Genomic DNA, 27,500 nt, shown 5'->3' on the forward strand with positions numbered 1-27,500 from the left:
ACTAATACACTCTGTTTAGTATTACACACTAATCACGTACCGTATGTGCACTCATCATACACATGACATAACCTGTTAATGTCTGAGAGTGGAAACATAGCAGACATCGTCCTTAATATAGAATGTTAAATCTACATTTAATATATGCAGTATGAACATAACAACAGCATAATTAAAAGGCCATGCCTACACTAATTAAAACACATGCAGTCTGAACAGGACTCTAGCAAATGATCACAAAAATGTGACAGTGTGATCTCCTGAAACACGTGGTTAATGTAGGAGTTTAGATTATACTGCCATATGTTCCTGATCTTTTGCTGAAGTTTTCATTAGTGGACTCCACTGTCTAATTGCTTATAATAGCAACACTTAGTATCACTGCAGAAGCTAGTGTTCTTCATAGGGTGGAGTACTACACACCCACACACACACACACACACACACACACACACACACACACACACACACACACACACACACACTTACTTAATATCACTGCAGAAGCTAGTGTTCTTCATAGGGTGGAGTACTACACACCCACACACACACACACACACACACACACACACACACTTACTTAATATGACTGCAGAAGCTAGTGTTCTTCATAGGGTGGAGTACTACACACACACACACACACACGCACACACACACACACACACACACACACACACACACACACACACACACACACACACACACTTACTTAATATCACTGCAGAAGCTAGTGTTCTTCATAGGGTGGAGTACTACACACCCACACACACACACACACACACACACACACACACACACACACACACACACACACACTTAATATCACTGCAGAAGCTAGTGTTCTTCACAGGGTGCAATACTACACACACACTGTGGTTGGGGTGGGTGAGGGTTGGTGAGTGATGGTTGGGGAGGGTGAGGGTTGATGAGTGATGGTTGGGGTGTGTGAGGGTTGGTGAGTGATAGTTGGGGTGTGTGAGGGTGGGTGTGTGATGGTTGGGGTGTGTGAGGGTTGGTGAGTGATGGTTGGGGTGTGTGAGGGTTGATGAGTGATGGTTGGGGTGTGTGAGGGTTGGTGAGTGATAGTTGGGGAGGGTGAGGGTTGGTGAGTGATGGTTGGGGTGTGTGAGGGTTGGTGAGTGATGGTTGGGGTGTGTGAGGGTTGGTGAGTGATGGTTGGGGTGTGTGAGGGTTGGTGAGTGATGGTTGGGGTGTGTGAGGGTTGGTGAGTGATGGTTGGGGTGAGTGATGGTTGGTGAGTGATGGTTGGGGTGAGTGAGGGTTGGTGAGTGATGGTTGGGGTGTGTGAGGGTTGGTGAGTGATGGTTGGGGTGTGTGAGGGTTGGTGAGTGATAGTTGGGGAGGGTGAGGGTTGGTGAGTGATGGTTGGGGTGTGTGAGGGTTGGTGAGTGATGGTTGGGGTGTGTGAGGGTTGGTGAGTGATAGTTGGGGAGGGTGAGGGTTGGTGAGTGATGGTTGGGGTGTGTGAGTGTTGGTGAGTGATGGTTGGGGTGTGTGAGGGTTGGTGAGTGATGGTTGGGGTGTGTGAGGGTTGGTGAGTGATAGTTGGGGTGTGTGAGTGTTGGTGAGTGATGGTTGGGGTGTGTGAGGGTTGGTGAGTGATGGTTGGGGAGTGATGGTTGGGGTGAGTGAGTGTTGGTGAGTGATAGTTGGGGAGGGTGAGGGTTGGTGAGTGATGGTTGGGGTGAGTGAGGGTTGGTGAGTGATGGTTGGGGTGTGTGAGGGTTGGTGAGTGATGGTTGGGGTGAGTGAGGGTTGGTGAGTGATGGTTGGGGTGTGTGAGTGTTGGTGAGTGATAATTGGGGAGGGTGAGGGTTGGTGAGTGATGGTTGGGGTGTGTGAGGGTTGGTGAGTGATGGTTGGGGTGTGTGAGTGTTGGTGAGTGATGGTTGGGGTGTGTGAGGGTTGGTGAGTGATGGTTGGGGTGTGTGAGTGTTGGTGAGTGATGGTTGGGGTGTGTGAGGGTTGGTGAGTGATGGTTGGGGTGTGTGAGTGTTGGTGAGTGATGGTTGGGGTGAGTGAGGGTTGGTGAGTGATAGTTGGGGTGAGTGAGGGTTGGTGAGTGATGGTTGGGGTGTGTGAGGGTTGGTGAGTGATGGTTGGGGTGTATGAGGGTTGGTGAGTGATGGTTGGGGTGTGTGAGTGTTGGTGAGTGATGGTTGGGGAGGGTGAGGGTTGGTGAGTGATGGTTGGGGTGTGTGAGGGTTGGTGAGTGATGGTTGGGGTGAGTGAGGGTTGGTGAGTGATGGTTGGGGTGAGTGAGGGTTGGTGAGTGATGGTTGGGGTGTGTGAGGGTTGGTGAGTGATGGTTGGGGTGTGTGAGTGTTGGTGAGTGATGGTTGGGGTGTGTGAGTGTTGGTGAGTGATGGTTGGGGTGTGTGAGGCTTGGTGAGTGATGGTTGGAGTGAGTGAGGGTTGGTGAGTGATGGTTGGGGTGTGTGAGGGTTGGTGAGTGATAGTTGGGGTGTGTGAGGGTTGGTGAGTGATAGTTGGGGTGTGTGAGGGTTGGTGAGTGATGGTTGGGGTGAGTGAGGGTTGGTGAGTGATGGTTGGGGTGTGTGAGGGTTGGTGAGTGATGGTTGTGGAGGGTGAGGGTTGGTGAGTGATGGTTGGGGTGTGTGAGGGTTGGTGAGTGATGGTTGGGGTGTATGAGGGTTGGTGAGTGATGGTTGGGGTGTGTGAGTGTTGGTGAGTGATGGTTGGGGTGTGTGAGTGTTGGTGAGTGATGGTTGGGGTGTGTGAGGGTTGGTGAGTGATAGTTGGGGAGGGTGAGGGTTGGTGAGTGATGGTTGGGGTGAGTGAGGGTTGGTGAGTGATGGTTGGGGAGGGTGAGGGTTGGTGAGTGATGGTTGGGGTGAGTGAGGGTTGGTGAGTGATGGTTGGGGTGTGTGAGGGTTGGTGAGTGATGGTTGGGGTGAGTGAGGGTTGGTGAGTGATGGTTGGGGTGTGTGAGGGTTGGTGAGTGATGGTTGGGGTGAGTGAGGGTTGGTGAGTGATGGTTGGGGTGTGTGAGGGTTGGTGAGTGATGGTTGGGGTGTGTGAGTGTTGGTGAGTGATGGTTGGGGTGTGTGAGTGTTGGTGAGTGATGGTTGGGGTGTGTGAGGGTTGGTGAGTGATAGTTGGGGAGGGTGAGGGTTGGTGAGTGATGGTTGGGGTGTGTGAGGGTTGGTGAGTGATGGTTGGGGTGAGTGAGGGTTGGTGAGTGATGGTTGGGGTGTGTGAGGGTTGGTGAGTGATGGTTGGGGTGTGTGAGTGTTGGTGAGTGATGGTTGGGGTGTGTGAGTGTTGGTGAGTGATGGTTGGGGTGTGAGAGTGTTGGTGAGTGATGGTTGGGGTGTGTGAGTGTTGGTGAGTGATGGTTGGGGTGTGTGAGGGTTGGTGAGTGATAGTTGGGGAGGGTGAGGGTTGGTGAGTGATGGTTGGGGTGTGTGAGGGTTGGTGAGTGAGGGTTGGTGAGTGATGGTTGGGGTGTGTGAGGGTTGGTGAGTGATGGTTGGGGTGTGTGAGTGTTGGTGAGTGATGGTTGGGGTGTGTGAGTGTTGGTGAGTGATGGTTGGGGTGTGTGAGGGTTGGTGAGTGATGGTTGGGGTGAGTGAGGGTTGGTGAGTGATGGTTGGGGTGTGTGAGGGTTGGTGAGTGATGGTTGGGGTGAGTGAGGGTTGGTGAGTGATGGTTGGGGTGAGTGAGGGTTGGTGAGTGATGGTTGGGGTGTGTGAGTGTTGGTGAGTGATAGTTGGGGAGGGTGAGGGTTGGTGAGTGATGGTTGGGGTGTGTGAGGGTTGGTGAGTGATAGTTGGGGTGAGTGAGGGTTGGTGAGTGATTATTGGGGAGGGTGAGGGTTGGCTGGTGAGAACTGGGTGTGTGAGGGTTGGTAGATGGGTAACATTTCATTGCTGCTTCTCTAGCTAACACTAATGCTAGCACAGCCTCTACGCGGACAGACAATTGCATGGACGCCCTTTAGTTAAAATATAGGACCTGTTGCCAGGACAACAGGACATCTGCACAGGGCTTTCTATTCTTTGCAGAGGGGGTATTCAGTCCCTCCCTGCCCCCACTTTATGAGAGGGAGAAGGTCAGACTCAGGTTTGAAAAGAAGGGTGACCAACTGAATGATTAAACAAATGAATGAACTCCTCAGGGAAAATGGTGTTACAGAGTTACAGATCCAAATTAAATTAACACTTAGATCTAAATCTTTCATTATGATATGATGTCACCATTGCTGCAGCAACCTCAAACTAATCTAGTGAACTAACTTTGAGCAAAAAATTGATGCGTGAAGTTTTTTTTCTAGTATGTTGCATTTAGAAGACATTTTCTACTTTGATGAAAACCAACTCCAGGCCCATAGGACCCAATCTAACTAACTTGAACAAAACCACACAAAAAAATCTACTGAGGTCTTTAGACATTCATCACCAGTCAAAATCCTGAAACAACATTCTCAAAATGAGTAATCTGCACAAAGGCTCACATTAAATACCAAACACCATAGGGCAGACATCACTACCACACTCCCTCACAAACTTCACCAACCACCATCAACCAGGGTGGAGGTGATCGATGCTGATGCTTGGCTCCTCTCTCGCTCTGCCACGCAGCCTCTCCTCTTACTCTCACCTCTGCTTCAGCAGGGCCACGTCCGTTGCCAGGTTGTCCCTGTCGATCTCCGTGCGGGCCTTGCTGGCATTGAGGCTGTCCACCTGTCTGCGCAGTTCCCGGAGCTCTTCCTGGTAGACGTCTCCTAGACGGCTGGGCTCCTTCCCCCGCAGCTGGTTCAGCTCGGCCACCAGCACCTTGTTCTGCTGCTCGAGGAAGCGCACCTTCTCGATGTAGCTGGCGAAGCGGTCGTTCAGGCCCATCATCTCCACCTTCTCGTTGGTGCGCGTCTCGCGGTACTGCGCCTTCAGCAGCGAGTCGGCGGGGAAGTCCAGGCGCTCGATGGTGCCGGCACCCAGCGACAGGCGCGAGGCCGACAGAGAGGCCGGGCTGGACAGGGAGACGAGACGCGGGCTGCTGTGGAGGGAGACGCGGCCGGAGCTCAGGCGGCCCGAGGGGGACGGGGAGATGCCGCCACCCTGGTGGCTGAAACGCTTGCGGTAGGACGAGAACACGCGCTGGGACTCCATGGCAGTGCGGAATGGGGCCGCGGGTAAGTGAAAGGAGGGAATTTATAGGAAGAGAGAATCCACTGGGAGGGATGGAGTTGAGAGGGGGGCAGGGGCAGGGCTAGAGAGGAAAGGAGGGGAGAGTGGGGGCAACAGGGGGGTGTGTCACACAAACTCTTTGTCCTGGCGATTGTTTCTGCTTGTCGAGCTGGCGACAAACGTCTCCTGACCCTTTCTCTCTTTCTCATTCTCTGGGGCTGTGTGTGCGAGTGTGTGTGTGTGTGTGTGTGTGGTGAGTGGGGGCCACATTCAGTCACAGAAAATTCTATTCACCTCTCAAGGATAGCAAAGGAGAGAAAGAAAAAGGGAGAGACATGAAGAAAAAAAAGAAAGGAGGGAGAGGGAGAAAAAGATGTGTGAGTGAAAAGTGAAATGAAATGACTTCTGTTTGACTGTTGCCTGCAACAACATGACAGATTTGTTTGTCTCTCTCTGATTAGTTTCTCTCGCTCCTGTCCTGAGTTATTCTGAGGCACCTCCCCCCCACCTCCCCCCTCCCCTTTTTCACTGCAGGGAATTAATGATCTCATAGAACACTGGTATGATTACGTAATCTGTTGATTAAAAGGAGAGTATGTCCAGCAGTAAGACTGAGACTCCCTTTCCATTAGACTAATCCAAAAAAACACCTGCCATAGACATGAAAGTGCACATATGAAATAATGAGAGTGCTAAATAAAATTAGAATTTCATTTACCGGTAATTACAAATAATTATAAAATAAAAAAATCTGAAAAATATTCAGTATTGGATATAATATTAATATAAGATAAAACTGATATCATATGTTTAATATGATTATATAATATAATATATATTGTTTAATGTGACAAATTATTAGGTCTCTTTCCTCATCTAGATATAAAGATGAGTAACAATTGCTATTGACAATCTAAATAAATAGAATAGAAAAAATGATTGGAAAAAATGAATTTCTAATCGTGTGGATACATTCAAGCATTCTGTACACTGTGCAACTGGCTCTCTGGTAGCCAGTTACAGCAAAACCCCTCATTCTTTCATTGTAGGTCACTCTGATTCCCAGACGGCTGTTGAAAAGGACCACTCTCTTCACTTTAAACCAATTACCTCTTCTTCTTTTCATTTAATTTGTAAAACACCTTAAATCTCATTCTTTGTTTAAATAAATTATAGGTCAGAACAGTGGCTAAATTGCTTCTTTTCAAGAGTTTTGTTACAATCTAGTGAAACACAATCATGAAACACACATGCTAATGTAGAGTGTGTTGTGGTGAACCAGGTTAGAGGATCTGACAGACAGACCAGTCAGCAGACAGGCAGCGACACAGACAGGCAACGACACAGACGGGCAGAGACACAGACAAGTAGGCTCTGGCACTGGGCAAGCTGCCTATACAGATCATGCTAACTCTCCTCATTGTCTCTTCAGATTTACAGGAAATTAGGTCACCAAATGGTAGCGCATCATTCTAGAATGACAGCTCCATAACCTGATCTAGAACACAGGTTGAAGCGTTAAAGTTCTTTGCTTTGTAAAATCATGGAACATGCTGGAATAATCTAGAATGTGTGTGCATATTGAACAATTGTGTGAACTCTTCATATTTTTTTTGAGGCCATTCTATTATGATGAATATAATGGACAAAATGGAGTCAAGACTATTGTTTTTTTCGTTACAAAGCACAGTCACAAAGTATAACAAAATTTGAGTTTTCTTATACACAGCTAAGGGTCATAGCCTTTTAATGGCCCAATCACAAAAACAAGAGAACCATAGAATTTCTTTTTTGCATCCCCTTGCACTTTCATAGAGGGAGGGTCTTCAGAGCCCAACATGAACCTGACTGTGACAGGTCCATAGTACTCTGATCCTTAATCACTCACCATTAGTTGCCCTGGAGACTCCAGTGGGGCCTGTCAGTTCACTGCACTGGGTAGAAATTAATGCAGAGTGGCTGCCTTTAAGGCTCAAATACACTACTCACAAATAGTTAGGGATGTTTGGCTATTGGGTGAATTTTCAGGATGAATCTAATATGCACTCTAAACTTTGCAGAATAACTTAATGTGATCTTTTCAAAACCTTTGAATGCACATGTCCAATTGTTCAGTACTGTTTAAGGACTTTTTGGTCTTCTTTTATGTCTTGCTCTCCAACAAGGAGCTTAATGACAAAATAACAGGTGTTTGATCCAAGAATGACCAATGCATTTATTAGTTCAATTTGAAATTGTATTTAAACAGTCCTCCTCATCATGCTGTTCACGTTTAGACATCATGAGATCAAGATGACGCCTAACAACTGATCTGACTATTGAACAGTACCTCACCGTTGCGAGGCTTCAAACAGTATCTTCTCAGACAGAGGTGGCCACTGAGCTTAAAGTGTCATCAGCAGGTTGCAACACAGATACAGAGAGACTGGAAGAGTCACAGAAAGGCAGAGAAGTGGACGTCCTTTGGCAACATCCCACACTGATGACCGCTTCATTGTGAACAGTGTCCTGCGGAACCGGATGATGAATGGGAGGTCAGAGACACCCAAGTGTCATGTCAGACCATTCGAAACCGTTCACATCATTTACAGAGTGGTCTGCATGCTAGACGACCTGCAAGGGTACCTGATCACACCAGCAGGTGCAGGTATCATAATTTATGAGCATTTATGCTGGATTAGGGACCAGTGGGCCTCAGTGCTGTTCACTATTTAAAATCAGTTCACGATGAGCAGAAATGATGGCTGCCAACATCAAGGAGGAGACGTCAAGGAGAGCGCTATGATGTTGGGTACGTCAAGGAGAGCACTGTGATGTTGGGTACGTCAAGAAGAGCGCTATGATGTTGGGTACGTCAAGGAGAGCGCTGTGATGTTGGGTACATCAAGGAGAGCGCTGTGATGTTGGGTACGTCAAGGAGAGCGCTATGATGTTGGGTACGTCAAGGAGAGCGCTATGATGTTGGGTACGTCAAGGAGAGCGCTGTGATGTTGGGTACATCAAGGAGAGCGCTGTGATGTTGGGTACGTCAAGGAGAGCGCTATGATGTTGGGTACGTCAAGGAGACACTATGATGTTGGGTACGTCAAGAAGAGCGCTATGATGTTGGGTACGTCAAGGAGAGCGCTGTGATGTTGGGTACATCAAGGAGAGCGCTGTGATGTTGGGTACGTCAAGGAGAGCGCTATGATGTTGGGTACGTCAAGGAGACACTATGATGTTGGGTACGTCAAGGAGACACTATGATGTTGGGTACGTCAAGGAGAGCGGTATGCATCAATCAGTGTTGTCACCACACGAGCCTTTGGTAGTGGTGGTGGTGTTACAGTGTGGGTTGGTGTATGTAGTCAATACAGAACTGCTCTACACTGTGAATGATACAGTGACAAGCCCATACTACTACCTTCCAGAAGAGTGGGAAGCTGTGTCTCAGCAGACAATAAATTGACTTGTGAACAGCATGGGACATCGTTGAAAAGTTGTAATTGATGCTCATGACACATTTTTTTACAAGTTATTGTAAAATTGACTTTTTTTTGGTTTGTTGGGGTGTACCCGCCACTTCTGTTTCAATAAATCGTTTCATGGTTGATAAGGAAATCACTATTGCATGCATCTACTTAAATGCCCTACTTTCATGATTTAATACCACTGTAGTAGGAACTTTTTACGCTTTCCATAAGTATCCCTAACTTTTTGTGAGTAATCTCTGTCCCAAACTATGGAAGATGAAGATGGGTGAAGCAGAGTGATAGAAGGCTTGATGGAAGCAAAGGCAGCTGGGATGAGTTACTCCAGTTACTGAACCCATCATTACTGATCTTTCACTCTGAGCCCCTGAAACCGTATCCGTACATTATGTTTGGACTACAACTACCATTACATCCCAAAAGAATCATGTCATGTTACAAAAACTACAAACACCATACACTGGGTTTACTACTTATCAATATAAGGAAGACAGAGAGTGCAATTGGCCAGAGTGATCTATCTGTGCAACAGTGTATGTGCTCTTTTGGATATTGAACTCATGAACCCAGCGTTGCTCTGGGAACACACAGCAGGTGCACAGAAGTCTTACGCGTATAGAAGTGAGAAACAGCTGAGCCGGGTGGCTACTGAGGGCTTAAGAAGGAGGTCTCATTATCAGCGTCCTGCCATTAATCTACACACTGACCTACTGTAGGTGTGGGAGGGGAGAACATTAGAGCGTGAGGAGAATGCTAACTGTCCCTGTGATGCAGGGTCTCCATGGTAATTATTTTGTGTGGTTCATGGGGATGGATGAGTGGTGTGGCATCATTATTAAAGGACCGAGTCACTGCCCCCGTGTGGATTTCTGAGGGGGCGAGGTGGTTGCCTCAGAGGCCGTAACTGGGGGAATATCTTTCTGAGAGTAAACATTCTGAGATGGACAGAGAGCGAGACAGAGAGCAAGTGACTGAAAGAGCTAAAGGCAGGACGAGAATCAAGAAGGAGGAAAAAAAAAAAGAGTATCAGTAGTTCAAAGCTGCAGGCCAAATAAGCGCCAGTGTGAGTGTTTATCCAAAATAGACTTGCCTGGAACGCCATGCAGATTTCTACTTTCTCAAATAACCTCCGTTATTTTGCCCTCTGGTGCTCTTTCTGAAGTTGCAGGGCTGAGTGATGTGATGAGCGGGTTCATGTGTGTTCGACGACTGGAGAACAGGTCCAGAATGCTAATGCTACCTCCCCTGTGTGATCCCCAGCCAGGGCAAAGCTGCAGCCAGTCTCCCCCAGACTACCAGACTACACTTACGCTGGCAGCTCCACCATGTGTGTGTGCCTGATGTACAAAGCTCATTTATAGTGAGCAAAATTTATGTGGATATATCTGAATTTTTGCACGTGTTATATGACCTTCACTTAAATCACAATAATAAACACAGCGGTTTACAGTTGTATATCTGTACAGAACTTTTAGGGTCATGATGTCTTAAAAAGGTAATTCAAGTGATTCCAGTCAATTCACACATAGATTTTACTTGGCTATATAAAAATCTGTTTTGATTACCTGCAATCACCAAAAGAATTCCAATACAGTGTGGCCTGACTCAAATACTTGAGGGAAATTCAGAAGTTTACAATGATTTTAGAAGGACTACAAAATATCTGGGTCTCTGTCAGTCCACAGTAGGACTGTGGGGGGAAAAAACCCCAGGAAACCATTGACCTTGTTTCTGTTGTGGACATCCTACTGATATCAGTATGTGAAGTAGATGACCTGAAAATCAGAGTGAAAGTCATGTAGTATGATTGAGTGATTAGACAGCAGGATGGCTCCATGAGAAGATATTCTGTATGTTTAGGGTGCTGTTGGTATTGAAGTCCTGTAGTATGACCTGAGGCCTACTGAGAAACATCCAATAATGTTGTGCAGAGGAGGGAGACAAAGCAACAGAAAGGTCAAGGTCATGACGCCAATCTGTCGCTAGGTGTTGAAGCCTGTTCTCCATCATTTGCGCAATACAGATGTGAAAAGTGTTGATTAAATAGCACTGTCGATACCATCACACCACTGTTGACATGCATACAATTCCAAACAGACAGCTGCAGGTATGACTGTTATACAATAAATTAGGTGGAATTGTTTAAGCATGTTCAAGTAACCCCTACCTGCTCTCAACCAATGATGTTTGAATATTTAATAGAGATAATAATATTAATAATAATAATAATACATTGCACTATATATCATTTACCATGTGCAGACCTTTATTAGCACGCTAAAAAACAATAAGTGGGCAGATTTGGAAGTAGTGCAAATGGAGAGTGATCTGGATTTAGCGTAGATGGAGTATGATCTGGTAGTAGTGAAGACGGAAGTAGTCAAGATCGAGTGATCTGGAAATAGTGAAGATGCGAGTTGTTTAGATGGAGTGTGATAGTGTAGATGGAGATAGTGCAAATGGAGTGTGACCTGGTAGTAGTGAAGCTGAAGAGTGATGTGGGTGTAGAGTAGATGGAGAGTGCTCTGGTGCTGAACTGGCATAGGGTCAATCAGATTGAATGGGAATCAGTACTGGCAAAGTGGGAGTGGGAGTGAGTCAGTGTGGGCCCATCTGAACCCCAGTCTGCTCCCAGTGTACCGGACTGGCGCCTCCGATCCACATGTGCCCAGCCTGCCTCAATGGTCTCAAATGCAGAGAAGCCTGTTAGAGGGCATATGAAAACCTGCTCACAGTTGATGTCTAAAACAGCGTTCTTGCTTTGAATCTATTCAATCACACACATACACACACACACACACACACACACACACACACACACACACACACACACACACACACAGTTGTGTTTTCTTTCTGAGATTGACCTTAACCTGGCAAAAGTGTAATGTGGGCTGTTCCTAGTATTCCAACAAAATTTGCATTTTTGTGCTGAAACAAAAGCAACTGTTTGAAGCAACCAAATACAGCAACAAAATTGCTGTCATTCTGGGAGATCTGGCCCCCCACAAAAGCACCAAATGAAACGTTGTATGAATAAAGCAGCCATACAAAAGTCCTGTATACCTGCACAACACAGCATGGCGTGGTCTTGTTGGGAATCCGTGGCCTTGCGTACACACACCAAGCGTGTAGCTACACACACAACTCTGCCATTACGGAGCACCAAAGCATGATGGGTGGGGGGCACAGACACCTTGCCTGAGTAATTCTGCAGACAGGCTGGTGAAACTAGTGTATATAAATCCCAGCCCAGATCTTCAGAACCACCATCTCCAGCTGGGCTCCAGCAGCCTCAAAATGTGCACCAGCAAGACGTTTCCTATTAACAGATTAGAACGCATTAATATAAATGTGATATATATATATATATATATATATATATATATATATATATATATACACTGTTCTATACTATGCATCACTGAACAAAGCAGAATCCTCTGTAGGAAATGGAAGGGGTTGGGGAATTCAGAGTGTAACTGGAAAACATTTTCAGGGTCATTAACACGTCAAACACTGTTTCTGCTCATAATACACGGTAGATGAGAGCCAGGTGGCTTTAGCAGACTCAGCAAGAGACTCTGAGCAGGGGCAATTCTGGCTCCGCTCAGGGGCAACTCTGGCTCCGTTCCGGCAGGCCACGGACTCCCGAGCCAGGCCCACTGTATCGGGAGAAAAACAGCTCAATTAAGCAGCCAACATCAAGCCGTGACGCATTTACACCAGTCACGTAATAGAACCATTGTTAGTGTGGGTCCCATTTCATCTACCGCTAACATTTCTCTCTGTCTCTCTCAGTCCATCTATCCTTTTATTACAGAGAGAGAAACAGGGAGGAGAGAAAGACATCGGGTGAGCAGCTTCTTTACTGATGACACAAAAGCGGCTATTCATAAAGTCAGTCAGTTATTCAGAGCAGTGTCTTACTTTAGACCAACCAGCCATAGACAGAGATAGAGACAGTTCTGCCAAGAAGCTGAATAACACACTGTCAGCTAGAGTAAAACACACACACACAAACATGGCTAAAGTAAAACACAGATATATACACACACACACAGCTACAGTAAAACACACACACACACAGCTAAAGTAAAACAGATATACACACAGACACACACAGTTACAGTAAAACATACACACGCACGCACACACACACACACACACACACACACACACACACACACACACACACACACACAGCTAGAGTAAAACACAAATATACACACACGAACACAGCTAGAGTAAAACACACACACAGCTAGAGTAAAGCACAAACACACACACACAACTAGAGTAAAACAGATATACACACACAGCTACAGTAACACACACACGCACACACACAGCTAGAGTAAAACACAAATATACACACACAAACACAGCTAGAGTAAAACACACAGATATACACTCGCACATTCTCTCTCTGCCATACATACACCAGCAGTTATGGTGGTCTATCATTTTCAGCAAATGATAAAAATCCATGGGTAATTGTACACTGAGCAAAGGGAAACATTTTTGAGCATACAGTTGTTTTATTGTATATGACTGATACATTGGACTTTGCACTGCAAGTCTCACGTCAAGATACATATTAATATATATTTTACCTGTTGGTTCGTTAGTCCTTTGCTTACCCCAGGGTTTTTACAGTTCACAAAAGAAATTACTAAAACACAAAAGAATCCTCACTCCAATACTGGATGTTCAAAGAGAATTGATGCCCAACTGCCCAAACAGTGTTGGAAACATTTTCTGTCTCGCTTAGTCCATTAATAATTGTTAGGAGGAGGTCAAAAGCCTGTTTGTTTAAAGAAGGATGGACACTGGCTGGTCAGAGCGTTTGTGTGCCCACCTGATGGGCATCTGTCACTCAAACCCTGAGCTAAACAAAGTCGTCAGTCTGAGGGGAACTTGTTCTCTTGTTACCAGGACAACAGGCCACTCCCAACACGTCACGGCATTAGTACGTCCCACTTAAACTCCCTTCCAAATGATCACTTTCTAAAGCCTTCAAAACGTGTCACTCCTCTCTCACTCCCCTTCTATCTCACCACATTCGTAATCATACAGCGTGTGTGATCACCTTCTGTGCACTTTCACCAATAACAGCATTTTCTTAACAGCTTTATGTGGCTGAACCAGTACAGGGAACATATAATTTCATTCACACCTATAAGTCTTCTTGTGCAGAATCGTTCTTCTCAAGGGCTGTGCACACACACACACACACACACACGCACACGCACACGCACACACACACACACACACACACAGACACACACACACACAAACACTGTTCTTGGGTCAAAGGCAGGTTAACTGCCAGAGTGCGTGTTTCACTGCGAAATGCATTAAAATCGCTGTAAATCTCTGCAAAACCAGCTGCTTATACAGTTTCATTCATATTTTCTATCTTATTTCTTGTTCAAAAGAAAGAGTCCATATATAAAAATATACATTTATACATGAATATTTGTGTATATAAAAGCAGATGAGCAAAGGAATATAAATAAAACGAAAGAGATTTCACATTATGAAAAACTGAGTAAAATATGAATAGATCTGGTAAATATAACATTCATTCTACAAAAGTGCATCTGATCCAAATGAAGTCGAAGCTCTCCCTGCTCCAAGCCTGAGGCACAAGCCCTTTACAGAACCGTCGTCTCTAAGATTTCTTTCAGCTGGCATTCAGTAAGAAAAATCATATTTACTTGAATTCCTACTGTGCTTTTAAGATCCTACCAGTATCATGGTGAAATTTACCATTTGAAAATCTGACAGGACAAAGCATCTTCACACTTCCCAGTTCGCAATCTGGCAGGAGAGATAATCTTTACTGACCTTACACGTTTTTTGGTTTTTTCTGGAATGGCTGCCCTAAAAAGCACTGGAATGGCTCCCTCTGCAGGGGCAAAGGGTAAATTGCAGTGCAGTTCTGAAACGAGTACGAAGCAGTCATGACCAAGATAAAATGCACCTCTTTAAATCAGTCTGAGAACATATCCAAGCATTAACTCTCAGAGGAAATAAGCAGACGATTTACTATCCAACTAAAACCACACAAGTTGCACTTCATCAAAGGAGAACTGCTTTGACGTGCGACGCGGAACCCGTCTGAAGTGAGATCGGTGCAGGATGGCTGCCAGGCGGCAGGCTCCAGCCCCTCCCCCACCGAGCTGGGAAGGGCGACGCCCCCTCCACTGACCTCTGAAGAGGCCTATAGTCGCACGTGTTGGTGGATGCATCGTGCTTTGAAACTCATCCCAAGACATCCCACAAAAGTAAGCTAAAAAAAATCCCTTCAACCACCTCTGGAGCGCAGACTCGTGAAGCCACTACCCCTCCCTCTACCCACCCCGAGGTTTAGGCCTCACCAACAGCAGACATCACTCAAAGGTCAACTCAAGGGTCACATAAAATCCACTGGGAAAGGCAAACCGGAACAGAAACGACACTTCCAGCTAGGACGGATTTAAAGATCAAGTTCAATGTTCAAGCTTAGCCTGAACATCCATGGAAAATGATACTTGTTGCTTGGGTGCTGCTTCATGGATCAAACTGCACTAACCGTGTTTTGAGAGGTGAAGGTCTAGCAGCTTGTGTTCTGAAGGCACGGGTGGTGTGGTGCAATGCCGAGTCCACTAAGAAGCACGTCGACGGACCTCGTGTTCGGCTGGCGCTTACTGATGCCATTCTTAGGAACAAGTGTCTTTTATGGCAAGGGTGGCCTGCAGTGCCCCCTGGTGTTTTAAAGCGAGTGCTGCAAGACTACCTCTGCGGTTACATTCACAATGAAATCTGAATGCTTCAGATCGGACAACAGCAGGTCACACGTCCAATATCTGAGCTATCTGAGTTCAGACCGCTATTCTATCAATCCTGGTTTGCAATCATTGCACTTTGTTTTTGGAGTGGGCGGCTGGCCTTGCACATTTATTCGACGCAGATGCTGGAGACCCTTTGTGGACCTGGGCTAAAGTCCAGGTGGAGCATCCGCGGGGGCCCGTTTCAGCAGAGGATCTGGGAGAAGGGATGCCTGAGCAGCTCTTCAGCACTAGGCCTGTGTCTGGCCTCCACGAAGATGCGTCGGACGAAGTCTCGTGTGTGCTCGGAGATGAAGGAGGGCAACACGGGGTTCGTGGGCTGTGTTGCTATTTTAAAGATGGCCGCCATGGCTTCGTATTCTGCCCAGGGGGGCTTCTCCGTTAGCATCTCCACCACAGTACAGCCGAGACTCCTTAACCATGGAGACCCAAATACAGACACACACACACACACACACACACACACACACACACACACACACACACAAAGAATTTCATATATTCATCACTTTTGCTTGAGCTTCATAATAAAAAAAATAAATGTTAAGTAAAACTTCCCCTGTGAGGCAGTTTGGCAAACATTCAACTGTTGGCTCCACTTGGGAGTGATGAGGTGGCATTTCTGAGTTCGTTTTAATAACACAGCACATTAACAGACTATACTCCATGTACACATGTGCGTCAGAGCCATCGCTGAAGTACAGAGTCTGCACATGGTCGTTTTTGTGGAAACTTTACCCTGCAGGGCTGTTGACAATTAAAGTGTGTTTTTCCTGGCCAGACCTCCGAATCCTGATAGCGGCTGTGAGAAAGCTCCATGTATGTGTATCTGAGTGGATGTGTATACATTAAGGTAGAAGCATATCTGTGTTCCTACTCTCGCAGAGGAAGAGAAATACCAGTATTTCTAGATTGCCTCAAGCTGTCTTTCCACACAATGGTCCTTGTTCCAAGTTCCAACAGAACTTGGAACATTCTGGACCAAGCTGACCAATTGGCTCCTAGCCAATCATATCCTGCACCTGATTGGACAAATTGAAACCAATCAGGTTGTGAAGGGGAATCCCCTGACAGCAGGTTAGCTGTCCTCCTACTTAATTAGAGGTTGTGTGTGCAAGTATAGTACTGTGTTTTATTTCTGTGTTCTTAAAATAGTCTTGTTCCTTCCTTTCCCTCTTTAAATAGATTTTTCCCCTTTAGAAGTCTTGATCTGGCTTGTTAAATACATGACTTTTACCCTTTAGGAATGTCACTTTTAGCTCATAAATTCCAGCCCTTTGCTTTTTCACACAGTTACACTTACTGCTCCACTTATATAATATATTGAAATGTTATTTTCAGGGCACACCTCTACGTCATTCTACCTCTACGTCATTCTACCTCTATGCCATTCACGCATTCAAGTCATGCCTAATGGTCGTTTTCGTTACTTTCAGGCTGATAACTGGCACGTTGTCTCCCTTCCCAAAACATTCCACCGTTTCCTTATTCGAGTCATGCTTTTATGGGCATCAAACTCTCTTTCCTTACCGTTTATGGTGAGGTATTTTCAGAAAAATACTTTTTTTTTCATGGTTCCCTTGACTCTTGAAAATTTAAGCTGATCCTCCGCTAAAAGCGAGGGACATTATTTTTCCAGAAACGCACGCATATGATCGGTCGATCTGGTAAATGGTTGGCAGCACTTACCAGACGTCGGCTTTGCGTCCGTAGCCGTCTCCGCTGATGACTTCGGGGCTCATCCAGTAGGGCGTTCCGGTCACCGAGCTCACACCTGTGCTGGACATGCAGATGGTCTGCAGGCGTTTGCTGGCGCCAAAGTCTCCCAGCTTCACGTTCCCCACCGAGTCACGCAGGATGTTGGCACCTACACACACGTCACACTGCTCAGATCTGTTCCAACACTCATGGGTTATGACGGGCAGATTAACACACACTCACCTTCCTTCATAGGCCCAAAGAGTGTTTATAGAGAGTGTAAGAGAGTGAGATTGAGGCTATATATTACTCAGAACCCTTTATTTATTAGTATATGCATACCTTTTATGTCCCTATGTACGATCATGTTGCTGTGTAAGTAGGACATGCCCTCCAGGATCTGTCTGGTGTACTTTCGGGTCACGTTCTCCGTCAGAGCCCCGTAGGCCTTGAGTTGGTCTTTGACTGAGCCCTGACACACAGAAACATGAGGCCAGCGTTGTCATGACAAACACCAAAACTCAGGACGGAGCTGCACTGCAGAACACGGCAGCACAAGCCACACGTTAGTAAACCCTTGATGACAATGTGAGATGGAGATCCTGACACGTTTGCCCTCCCTAATGTGACCAAGATCGGAGCGAAACGGGCCACTTGGCAAAGATCCGTCGCTGGTACAACAGGTAGAGCAAGATGCTCATAGGGTCATGGGTTCCGAGGAATTGCGTTCAGCACACGTGCCGTCTACTGATAAATGTGTGTAACTCTGGATAAGAGTGGCTGGCAAATGCTTAAAATGTAGATTAATTTCCAGCTCAGCTGTTAAGATGTTGTGTGTGTTCACACACCCCAGGCATGTACTCCATGAAGATGGTGAGGGTCTTCTCACTGTGGTCTCGCAGACAGCCGTAGTACTGCACAATGCGCTCGTGGTGCAGGTTCTTCAGCAGCTGGATCTCACACTCCAGAGTACTGACCTCCTGCAGGGGACAGAACCGATCAGACTGGCAGAGGACAGGTACAGCTCAGAGGACAGATACAGCTCAGAGGACAGGTACAGCTCAGAGGACAGATACAGCTCAGAGGACAGATACAGCTCAGAGGACAGGTACGGCTCAGAGGACAGGTTCGGATCAGAGGACAGGTACAGCTCAGAGGACAGGTACAGCTCAGAGGACAGGTACAGATCAGAGGACAGGTACAGCTCAGAGGACAGGTACAGATCAGAGGACAGGTACGACTCAGAGGACAGGTACGGCTCAGAGGACAGGTACGACTCAGAAGACAGGTACGACTCAGAGGACAGGTACGGCTCAGAGGACAGGTACGACTCAGAGGACAGGTACGGCTCAGAGGACAGGTACGGCTCAGAGGACAGGTACGGCTCAGAGGGAGAGGAAGGGCCAGAACACGAGTAGCCTAGAACCGAATGGGTCCAAATCCCTGAGTAGCACAATCAATACACCCTGAATCATTAATATGTGTGTGTGTGTGTGTGTGTGTGTGTGTGTGTGTGTGTGTGTGTGTGTGTGTGTGTGTGTGTGTGTGTGTGTGTGTGTGTGTGTGTGTGTGTGTGTGTGTCTGCATGCGAAAAGGGGTGATATCACTCTATATTTGTCTGTTTGTGTTGTCATGTGTGGGCATGTACACTGTTTAGCCTGACAGCAAATCGTGTTTGCGAAAAGCTCACGTCAGTTTTTCAGCGTGTCACCTGAACCTCGTCACTAAACCATTGCTAAAATTGCGCACTCTCATAGGATGTGTCCCTTTGTCGCTTGATGGTGTGAAGATATTGTTGGAATACCCCTATTGACTCCAGGTTCCAACTCCCCTCTCCCAAACACACACACACACACACACACACACACACATTCTCACAGATACAGGAAATGAGTGTGTTTTTGCAGTTTCAGACAGGAAAAGATTCAAGAGTGTGGGAGAAAGTTTGGGGCAGGAGTGTCAGAGAAGAGTGGAGCAGAAGAAGAAAGAAAGAAAAAAAAGCAACATGCTTCCACGGCCCCTCATCCACACTTAGGCTGCTAGGAACAGCTGCTTCAAATAAACTCACTACAGAGCAGCTGTGTGTGTGAGATTGTGTGTGTGAGATTGTGTGTGTGAGATTGTGTGTGTGAGATTGTGTGTGTGAGATTGTGTGTGTGAGATTGTGTGTGTGAGATTGTGTGTGTGCCTGCTTTGTGCCATTTTCCCCAGAAAAAGAGCAAAACGTCAAAAAAAATTACCTACAGATCTTTTTGTAGATACTTTAAATTTTAGGAAAACAGATAACAGATCAGAATGAGTGTATTTATGATGTGGTGTGTGTGTGTGTGTGTGTGGTGAGGGACGTGCACAACACCTTGCTGGTCTCAGGGCTTGCTGGGTCGAACTGGACCTGTTTGGCAGCAAGTTCCCGGCCTGTATCCACATCATAGCAGAGGTAGACCCTGCCGAACGCCCCCTGACCCAAGAGCTTTCCCCTGCACCATGTCACTGGAGCTGTAGGGGCTACACACACACACACGCACGCACGCACGCACGCACGCACGCACGCACGCACGCACACACACACACACACACACACACACACGCACACACGCGCACGCACGCGCACACGCACGTGCATGCGCACACACACACACACACACACACACGCACACGCACGCACACACACACACACACACACACACACACACGCACACACACACGCACGCACACACGCACACACACACACACACACGTACACACACACGTGCACACACGCGCACGCACACGCACGTGCACGCGCACACATGCACACGCGCACACACACACGCACGCACACACACGCACACACACACACGCACGCACGCACACACACAGATACATACACATACACACACACACGCTAAGGTAAACATACATTGGCCACAAACATTAAACAATGACATGACACTGCATACAGAGTCCATGTGCAATATATACAAACTCCTCCCTCCAGTAGAGAGCTAACACTGTATGGTGAAACAAACTACAGGACGTAAGGGGACATTACTTGTCCACTGCAACGTCAATTGTGTCACCCACCACATACCAGCATCTGCCACTTCCACCCTCGACACGTGAACCAGCTAAGTGAGGGCTGGTTCCTCCCTCGGGGGCTAAGCCCAGTCTCACACTGCACTGTGGTGCCAACCGGCCCAAGCAGACTAGGTGGGGGTTTAACGTGGCTTTGGGACGCTGGCCCAATGTGGTGGAAGGTGTCCACAGCTCTCAGGGTCCTGGGGAACTGTTTATGGGTTCCCTTACATTTGTGAGACACTGGGCGGTCCTGGGGGCGGAGCCTGGACTGGGTGTCGACCAGCTGCCAGCTGCCAAGGCTCTCCTCGCTGCCGTTGAGAGATCGCCGTGATGGCACCAGCGTAAACAAGTTTCCCTGGGGACGCCGTATCCGTGGAAATGTCCGCCGACCTGAGCACGCAGCAGAACCAGCGAGAACAAATTATAGGAACCGAAGGGCCTTTTTCTCATTTGTGTGTGTGTTGTGTGTGTGTGTGTGTGTGTGTGTGTGTGTGTGTGTGTGTGTGTGTGTGTGTACATGCATGTGGATCTGCGTGAAGGAGCGTCTTACCCTCACTGTGGTCTTTGTGATGCAGAGACACGTGGTATCTGCGTGGGTACGTGCCCCCTTTGCCAACCACCTTATCATACACGTGGTTCTCACGGTCTGAGAGAAAAACACAGAGCAGAGGACTTAAAGGAAACCACCTCCACCCTTCACACAGGAGCAGCTACAACCACCTCCACCCCTCACACAGGAGCAGCTACAACCACCTCCACACCTCACACAGGAGCAGCTACAACCACCTCAACCCCTCACACAGGAGCAGCTACAACCACCTCAACCCCTCACACAGGAGCAGCTACAACCACCTCAACCCCTCACACAGGAGCAGCTACAACCACCTCCACACCTCACACAGGAGCAGCTACAACCACCTCCACCCCTCACACAGGAGCAGCTACAACCACCTCCACCCTTCACACAGGAGCAGCTACAACCACCTCCACCCTTCACACAGGAACTGCTACAACCACCTCCACCCCTCACACAGGAGCAGCTACAACCACCTCCACACCTCACACAGGAGCAGCTACAACCACCTCCACACCTCACACAGGAGCAGCTACAACCACCTCCACCCCTCACACAGGAGCAGCTACAACCACCTCCACCCTTCACACAGGAGCAGCTACAACCACCTCCACCCTTCACACAGGAACTGCTACAACCACCTCCACCCCTCACACAGGAGCAGCTACAACCGCCTCCACCCCTCACACAGGAGCAGCTACAACCGCCTCCACCCCTCACACAGGAGCAGCTACAACCGCCTCCACCCCTCACACAGGAGCAGCTACAACCACCTCCACCCTTCACACAGGAGCAGCTACAACCGCCTCCACCCTTCACACAGGAGCAGCTACAACCACCTCCACCCTTCACACAGGAGCAGCTACAACCACCTCCACCCCTCACACAGGAGCAGCTACAACCACCTCCACACCTCACACAGGAGCAGCTACAACCGCCTCCACCCCTCACACAGGAGCAGCTACAACCGCCTCCACCCCTCACACAGGAGCAGCTACAACCACCTCCACCCTTCACACAGGAGCAGCTACAACCACCTCCACCCCTCACACAGGAGCAGCTACAACCACCTCCACCCTTCACACAGGAGCAGCTACAACCGCCTCCACCCTTCACACAGGAGCAGCTACAACCACCTCAACCCCTCACACAGGAGCAGCTACAACCACCTCCACACCTCACACAGGAGCAGCTACAACCGCCTCCACCCCTCACACAGGAGCAGCTACAACCGCCTCCACCCTTCAAACAGGAGCAGCTACAACCACCTCCACCCTTCAAACAGGAGCAGCTACAACCACCTCCACACCTCACACAGGAGCAGCTACAACCACCTCCACACCTCCACGCATTCTCATCACCAACCTGTGCAGTCCTGCCGGTTGTCAGGGTAACTCCTGGCACGGTGCATGCGGGCCTTCCGGAGGGAGGGGCTACAGAGGGGACAAAAACCAACAGGTGAAGCGACTGGTCAGCGCTCCACCTGCAGCGCTGGGCGTGAAAGCAGAGCACCACCCTGACCTGTCCGAGTTGCTGTCCAGAGACTGGCAGCTCCCGGCTATGGAGTTTTCAGCACTGCTCCACGGATCCAGGACCTGAGGCAAGGCAAGTTTATTTCTACTGCACCTTTCATACACACTGGCAATTCCAAGTGTTTTCTTTACACAAGAAAATAAAGAAGCTTCTTACAACCCAAGATCTTAACAGATCTGGGGCCAGAACTCAGTTCAGCCACTGTTTCACTTTCTGGATCTGCATTTCAATGTATGAGCAGAGGTGAACATTCCAGGTTCAGAAAGTAAAAGTCCTCAAGATTTTGCTCAGGCTTCCTGGATTGTGTTGATTCCATTAATTTTACCTGGTTTGCACTAATTAGAAAATCCAGCAAGCTTGAGAAAAATCCTGGTGAGGAGTTTTACTTTCTGAACCTGGAATGTCCACCTCTGTGTATGAGGGTACCGTACATGTATGTGTGTGTGGGTGTGCGAGACAGAGAGTGTGTGAGTGCAGGTGTGTGAGAGTGTGTGTGTGTATTCATGGGCACTTACACACTGGTCACTAGTTTCAGGTATGAACTCCCCCTCACTGTTAATGCTGGTGTAGGATCCCTGACGTGCGATCCGCTGCTGTCGCTCTGGAACATAGCCTGGAGGTGGAGAACTCCGCCCAGTGTTCTGGGAGCCTGAAGGGACAGTGGGTGGGGGCAGAGGCAGGAGATCTTACAGATCCACCAATCACAGAGAGGGATCTCTCACCACTCACAGATGAGGTGTAAGAATGACAGGTGTTCTCACCAATCGACAGCTGAGATTACACTGCAGTGTGTGAGGTCTGAGCATGAACTCTTAAAAAGGAAAAAGCCAAGCATTTTGTTGTTGTGTTAAGAGCTACATTAACATTGTTTGGGTTTTACTGAAACATTTAACAGATGCCTGAAACCCGAATCCATTGTTTTGACTTGTAGGATGGTGTAATCCTTTAAGACAGTATGATTTCTGGCAGTGGGAGGCATTCTGTCTAAGAACCCTAAACCACAGTTCAGAAGACCAGAGTGAGGAGCCCTGAGGCTGTCCAGCTGAAGTCTGATGTAATAAACCCATATTTGCTGTAAGAGTTGAAATAGTGACTGCATCATGGTGAACACAGTGTCTGGGTCGGAGGCCCAGAGCCTCTTGAAGGAGAGTGAAGTTGAGCTATTGCGGCTCAGAGACGCTGAATCAGTGGAGTGGACCCCAACTGTAAACAAACGTCTGTTTCCTCCAGACATGGGAGCGCTAAGAGGTCCTGCCTCTCTCCCGTCCTCACATGCTGAAGCAGCTCCCCCCCCCACACACACACACACACCCACACACACACACACACAAAATCTCTGGAGCAAGCCACTGTTGTACCATGCTAATACTGTCTTACAATCTGATTGGCTGGAAGCCAGGAGGCCATTGTGCAGCAACTAGGGATGGTGAACAGGAAGAGGAAGAGAGCGCAGTGCTCATGGAGGAAGTCTGTGGAACAACAGAGAGGGAAAGAGGGAAAGGGGGGGAGAGAGAGAGAGGGAGAGAGAGAGAGAGAGGGGGGGGGAGGGAGAGAGAGGGAGAGAAAGGGAGGGAGAGAGGGAGAGTGAGAGAGAGGAAAGGGGAGAACCAGCAGCAGAGAAAAAGAGAACAGAGAGAGAACAAGTGAAAGGAAAGGGAGAGAGAGAGAATAGAAACAGAAAACGAACGAAACACAGAGGCAGAAGGGTGCATGGCTGAGGAGAACACAGAAGAAAGAGGCAGAGCAGAGTCAGACGAGGTCCAGGCTTTAGAAAGAGAAAGCTATGACACAATATCCCAGAGGCATGCGTGGCCCCTCCAGGGTCTTCCTGTTCTCTTCATTCCTCGATGTTCTTTCCTCTTTGCCGAGAGCTCTCTGTGTACACCACCAGCAACAGTGGAGCAGAGCTGGACGCCTATGCTATATGTGTGCCAACCATTATTGTATCATTTTTAATATACTCTGTGTGTATGTGTGTCCATTGTGTTTGCTCACTAGTGGATGGGTGGCGCCCCCTGGGCTCGGAGGACTGGTAGGCTGTGCTCACATCTCCAGTAGACTGGGAGGTTTTGATTCGAACCTGCTTACAGCTGGAGTGATGGGGAGAGGGAGTCACCTGTAGGTACAACACACACACAAATACACACACACGTGTCTCACACTGTATTTGATGTATTTCTCTGTGTATGTATGTATATATGTATGTATCTATGTACAGTGGGATGCGAAAGTTTGGGCACCATTGTTAATTTTCCTGATTTACCTTTATAAATCATCGAATGTTTGGATTAAAAAATTCAGTTAAATATATCATATAGGGAACAAACACAGTGATATTTGAGAAGTGAAGTTTATATGATTTACAGAAAGTGTGCAATAATTGTCTAAATAAAAATAGGCAGGTGCATAAGTTTGGGTACTGTTGTCATTTTATTGATTTCAAAACCTTTAGAACTAATTACTGGAACTTAAATTTGGTTTGGTAAGTTCAGTGACCCTTGACCTCCATACACAGGTGACTCCAATTATGAGAAAGGGTAGTTAAGGGTGGCAACTGTATGGTTTTCTCCTCTTTGCATCTTCTCTGAAGACTCGCAGCATGGGAGATTCAGAACAACTTTCAAATGAAAACAAAGATTGTTCACCGTCATGGATTAGGGCCGGCCCTAGGCAAAAAACGGCCCGCTGGGCACATCCGGCCCGTTGTGCGTCCCTGTCCGGCCCGCGAGAGGCCAATCATAAATGAAACAAATATCTATGTCGTGCGTGCAATACAACTGTGACGCTTTAATTTTGAAAGCCCTACGTTTGTGTTAATTCCGTGTGGACGTACCTGCGTGTGTGTGTGAGCTGTGCGAGAAACACTGTAGGTGATCAGCGACAAGTTAAGGCTTTCGAGAGTGTACGTTGCACCTCGCGCGAACCTCCGCAAACGGCGGAAAATTTACGTGACGAATTTTTATTGTGCATTGTGTTCCAGGTTTGAAAAGTGCTGGAATTTAGGTTAAAGTACTTGAAAATGCTTGAAATTGTAACTGTATTTCGATTCACAACAAATAGCTGACTGAACAGGGGGGTATTCCAGAAAGCGGGTAAGTAAACTCAGAGTTAACAAAAGCTCAGGTTTTCCGTTCCAGAAACCGAGCTTAGAGAGAACCTGAGTCATCTGGGAAATATTGAAATGGACCTTGAAAGTGCCGTAGAAGTGCTTTAAAGCTAGGTTTAAGCCAGGTTTATACTTGACGCGGCGTGAGGGTCCGCGCGGCGAAAATTATGTAATCGCGGTGGCCTCACGCGCTGTTGATTCGCAAGGTCGTGAACCTCTCGAATTTTGTAACTTCGCACGCGCGCCGCGCTTCAGCGCAATGAACAAAGTCATGTTTGCAGGGTTCATACACCTTTACAAGGTGGAATTAAAGCATTTATACATGTGTATGTGTTTATGTATATGTGTGTATGTGTGTGTCTCTTTTCTCATCTGCTGCTTCTTTCTAATGTTTTTAGTTATTTAATAATTTATTTTAAATTGTTGGTGATTTATTCTAATCATTTTTAGTTTTATATAAACTCTTGTTGCTTATTCCCTTGTAAAGTGTCCTTGTGTGTCTTGAAAGGCGCTTATAAATAAAATTCTATAATTATATACGTCACTTTCAAGGTCCATTTCAATATTTCCCAGCACGTTAAACTTAATTAAGTTAAATATTTATACATATATTCGAAATGATCCGAAATAATTCGCTTTATCACATTATTTAATTGTTGTTTATTTTCAAAATTCCCAATCTTAACGTCTTCATGTTCTCTCATGTTTCGTCCTAGAATTACAAGAGGCTCGTATTTGTTAACGTAATACAAGAAAACTGTTCATTCAGATGGCTATTTGTTGTGAAACGAAGTAGTTACAATTTCAAACATTTTCAAGTATTTAGCCTAAATTCCAGCACTTTTCAAATCTGAAACAAAAAGCAACATTAAAATTGGTCAGGTAAATGTTCCTTCCCCTGTTTTTGAGGGGTGTTTCTTTATACCAACACACATTGTTTCGGAGAACACTGCACAGAATGTGACGCAGCAAGTATAAGTGCCTCCTCCGTTCGCGGAAGTTTGCGTGAGGTGGGCGGAGCCACTGTGATGACGTCATTATTGTTTGTGTGGCCCTCTGACACAATTCAGGTTTCTCATGTGGCCCCTTGTAAAAATTAATTGCCCACCCCTGGATTAGGGGAAGGATACAGAAAGCTATGCCAGATATTTCAGCTTTCAGTCTCCAGCAGGGGTGGAAAGTAACTAATTACATTTAGTAATTTTTTATGAGTAATTTTTATGAGTAATTTGTAATTTTCTGAGTAGTTTTTGAAATATGTAATTTTTACTTTTACTTGAGTAAATTTTGACCTAAGTAGTTTTACTTCACTACATTTGAACGCCCTCACGTTACTGAGTAAAAAATATTGAGGGTGAAAAATTTAATGCGGGCAGAAATTTAAACTTCTGAGTCCCAGAACTGAAAGCCAATTGCGTGGCCTTGCCTTGCGCACGCCCTTTCCATTGTCTCATAATCAGGTCATAATCCAGTGCACTTTTTTAATTTATTTTTTTTAATCTTCTATCTATCACGTTCTGTGGGATCCTGTGGACATTTTATTGTGAATAGTGGAATCCTGTGGGCACTGTATTTTGAATAGTTGGATCCTGTGAGCGTTTTAATAGTGGAATCCTGTGCGCATTTTGTTTTATTTTGAGATGTGGGATCCTGTGGTCATTTTATATTTTATTTTGAGTTGTGGCATCTCAAATTATTTTTATTGTGAATAGTGGGATCCAGTGGGCACTGTATTTTGAATAGTTGGATCCTGTGAGCACTTACTTTAAAATTGTGGGATCCTATGAGCTTTTTTTTTTTTTTGATGTGGAATCATGTGGGCATTTTATTGTGAGTAGTGGAATCCTGTGGGCATTTTATTGTGAGTAGTGGAATCCTGTTGCATTTTAGTTTGATTTGTGGCATCTTGTGGGCACTTAATTTTGTGTGCATTTAGTTTTTTGAATAATTTGTTATTTAAACGTCTTTATTCTTATCATAGTGTTGTCTGTTGGACAATAGGACTGAAAATTGTTTGCACTTTATGGTACAGGTTGTGACTGTCCTTGTGCTGTG

The 27,500-nt window shown here is 46.8% G+C and overlaps 2 protein-coding genes across 2 annotated transcripts in view; both read right to left on the reverse strand.

Moving 5' to 3' along the window:
* Positions 1-5,186, reverse strand: part of gfap (glial fibrillary acidic protein) — a 9,395-nt gene extending 4,209 nt beyond the window's left edge. Inside the window, exon 1 of the mRNA XM_076997056.1 lies at positions 4,645-5,186. Coding sequence (XP_076853171.1) covers positions 4,645-5,153 — 509 coding nt within the window. The 5' untranslated portion in view covers positions 5,154-5,186. The remainder of the gene's footprint in view (positions 1-4,644) is intronic.
* Positions 5,187-14,094: 8,908 nt separating this feature from the next.
* map3k3 (mitogen-activated protein kinase kinase kinase 3) overlaps positions 14,095-27,500 on the reverse strand; it is a 24,925-nt gene continuing 11,519 nt past the window's right edge. The window contains exons 8-18 of the mRNA XM_076997057.1: positions 24,335-24,455; positions 22,855-22,988; positions 22,328-22,401; positions 22,172-22,239; positions 20,783-20,878; positions 20,461-20,622; positions 19,532-19,680; positions 18,024-18,155; positions 17,518-17,647; positions 17,167-17,344; positions 14,095-15,890 (exon numbers count right to left, since the gene is read on the reverse strand). Coding sequence (XP_076853172.1) covers positions 15,662-15,890; positions 17,167-17,344; positions 17,518-17,647; positions 18,024-18,155; positions 19,532-19,680; positions 20,461-20,622; positions 20,783-20,878; positions 22,172-22,239; positions 22,328-22,401; positions 22,855-22,988; positions 24,335-24,455 — 1,473 coding nt within the window. The 3' untranslated portion in view covers positions 14,095-15,661. The remainder of the gene's footprint in view (positions 15,891-17,166; positions 17,345-17,517; positions 17,648-18,023; positions 18,156-19,531; positions 19,681-20,460; positions 20,623-20,782; positions 20,879-22,171; positions 22,240-22,327; positions 22,402-22,854; positions 22,989-24,334; positions 24,456-27,500) is intronic.

The sequence above is a fragment of the Brachyhypopomus gauderio genome, chromosome 2 (assembly GCF_052324685.1).
Source record: "Brachyhypopomus gauderio isolate BG-103 chromosome 2, BGAUD_0.2, whole genome shotgun sequence".
In the NCBI taxonomy this organism is placed as follows: domain Eukaryota; kingdom Metazoa; phylum Chordata; class Actinopteri; order Gymnotiformes; family Hypopomidae; genus Brachyhypopomus; species Brachyhypopomus gauderio.